Source organism: Diabrotica virgifera, chromosome 10 (assembly GCF_917563875.1).
Source record: "Diabrotica virgifera virgifera chromosome 10, PGI_DIABVI_V3a".
NCBI classification, from domain to species: domain Eukaryota; kingdom Metazoa; phylum Arthropoda; class Insecta; order Coleoptera; family Chrysomelidae; genus Diabrotica; species Diabrotica virgifera.
The window spans coordinates 72,914,096-72,915,941 of NC_065452.1; the positions used below are offsets into that span (position 1 = coordinate 72,914,096).

The window sequence follows — 1,846 nt, forward strand, 5'->3', positions numbered from 1 at the left end:
AATTCCTTGTCTTTGTACACATATTCAACTCAACTTCTTCCTCTTCTTCCTCCGATTCTTCTTCCTCCGATTCTTGTTCTTCAAAAACTACAGTTTCTTCCTCACCCAATATTTCAACTTCGTTTCCCGTCATGTTTGTACCCACCTTTTTCGGCGCAGTACTGACATCTAATTTCCTTCTTCCACTTCTTTCTCTTCTTGTCCTAAAATTGTGTCCACCTGCATCGGCGTTACACTGCTTTTCTTCCTATTTCTTCTTCTCCCCTTCTTCCCTTCCTTTCTTTCATCGATGTTCATTTTATTATATTCAAAATGTGTTGTCGAAACATCTACTTCATTTCCTATGTCATCTTCTTGCTCCGCTTTATTGTCGGTTCTTGATGTGCATACCTTATTCGGCGCTGTACTGACTTCCTGCTGATCTTCTTTTTCCTTTAAACCATCTTCCAATATGTCCTCTACAAATTTTATATATTTGTTTGCAAAATTAATTTTCGTTCCATACTTATCCAATTCATCCACTCCAATGACAATATCATATTTCATGTCCTCAATTATAAAACAATTTATCAAATATTTTTTATTTTTAAATCTCAATGTCAAAACAATAGCCTCATTCGTAGTCGAAATCTTTTTTGAATTAGCACTCACTAACCTTATTCGAGAAATATTATACCTTTGAGAATCCAGTCCTAAATCCTTTATCAATTGTTTATTAACTAATGATACCTCTGAACCAGTGTCCAAAAGTATATTAACTTTTTATTTTTAATATACCCCTGTATCATAACCAAATTATTGCGCACGTATTCAATCTTTTTTCCCGCTAATGTGATAAATTCTCTAGGGTGAGTACATATTCCTGAATTAAATTTTATCCCTGTTTTTAGTGAGTGCCCTCCTGAAAAGGCGGCCCTGCTCGATTGCTTTCTACTTCCACATTGTCCATTTCTTGGTGTCCTTGTTCATCTTCTCCTTCTCTAATTAAACTTAGGTTGTTTATTTCTCTGTTCCGTTCTCTTTCTTGTCCATTGTTGTTGTTATATTGGTTTCCTCTATTAAAATTTTCCCGGCCTGCATTTGGCTGATATGGTTGATTGTTATAATTTCTCCCATTGTTTTGAAATCTATTTTGCTGATATCCATTTATATTTTGTTCATATCTATTTTGATGAAAATTGTTTGTATATCTTTGTCCTTCATTATCCCTACGTCCATTGTATCGGTAAGGGTTTTCATTACGAGACTGTCTGTAGTTGTTTGTGCGGTTTGTTTGGTTGTTCCCATTGTTTTCCGTTTGTCTACCGGTCCTTCTTTCTTTTCTTCGAGCCTCTCTTACAACTAAGAACTGGCATAAACTGTCCATATCCCTATATCCTTGCAAGGTAACATAGTCTTCCATTGTATTGTCACAATGTCTTGCTATCAATTCAACTAGCTGTTCTTCCGAGTAATTATAATTTAAATATTGCCCACTGGCGTATACTTGTAATGCATATTTCTCTTCGGATATTCCTAGTTTCTCATCATATTTCCCATTTTGTAGTTCACTATTCACGACCATCTGCTTCTCTTTTCCCCAATAATATCTCAAAAATTTCCTTTCAAATTCTTCCCAATCTTGTAACTCATTTTGCTTACTCTCGAACCATAATGCTGCTCCATCCTTAAAATGATCCTTATCATATCCTTAGCCTCTTCAAACTCTTCATATCCTTGTTTTTTATTTTTAAGCATCCTAATAAACGGGACTGGGTGCTGTTTCCTTATATCCCCGCCAAATTGGACCTTATTTTCTGCTCCACTGTGTATAATTACTTGTCTTCTTTCTCCAGTATTATGTTAT

The 1,846-nt window shown here is 35.2% G+C and overlaps 1 protein-coding gene across 1 annotated transcript; it reads right to left on the minus strand.

Annotated features, from left to right (window-relative positions):
• Positions 1-886: 886 nt before the first annotated feature.
• On the minus strand, positions 887-1,564 carry LOC126893058 (homeobox protein 2-like). Its single transcript, XM_050662999.1, has one exon. It carries the CDS (start codon positions 1,562-1,564, stop codon positions 887-889), a length of 678 nt encoding a protein of 225 aa, XP_050518956.1.
• Between the last annotated feature and the right edge of the window lie 282 nt (positions 1,565-1,846).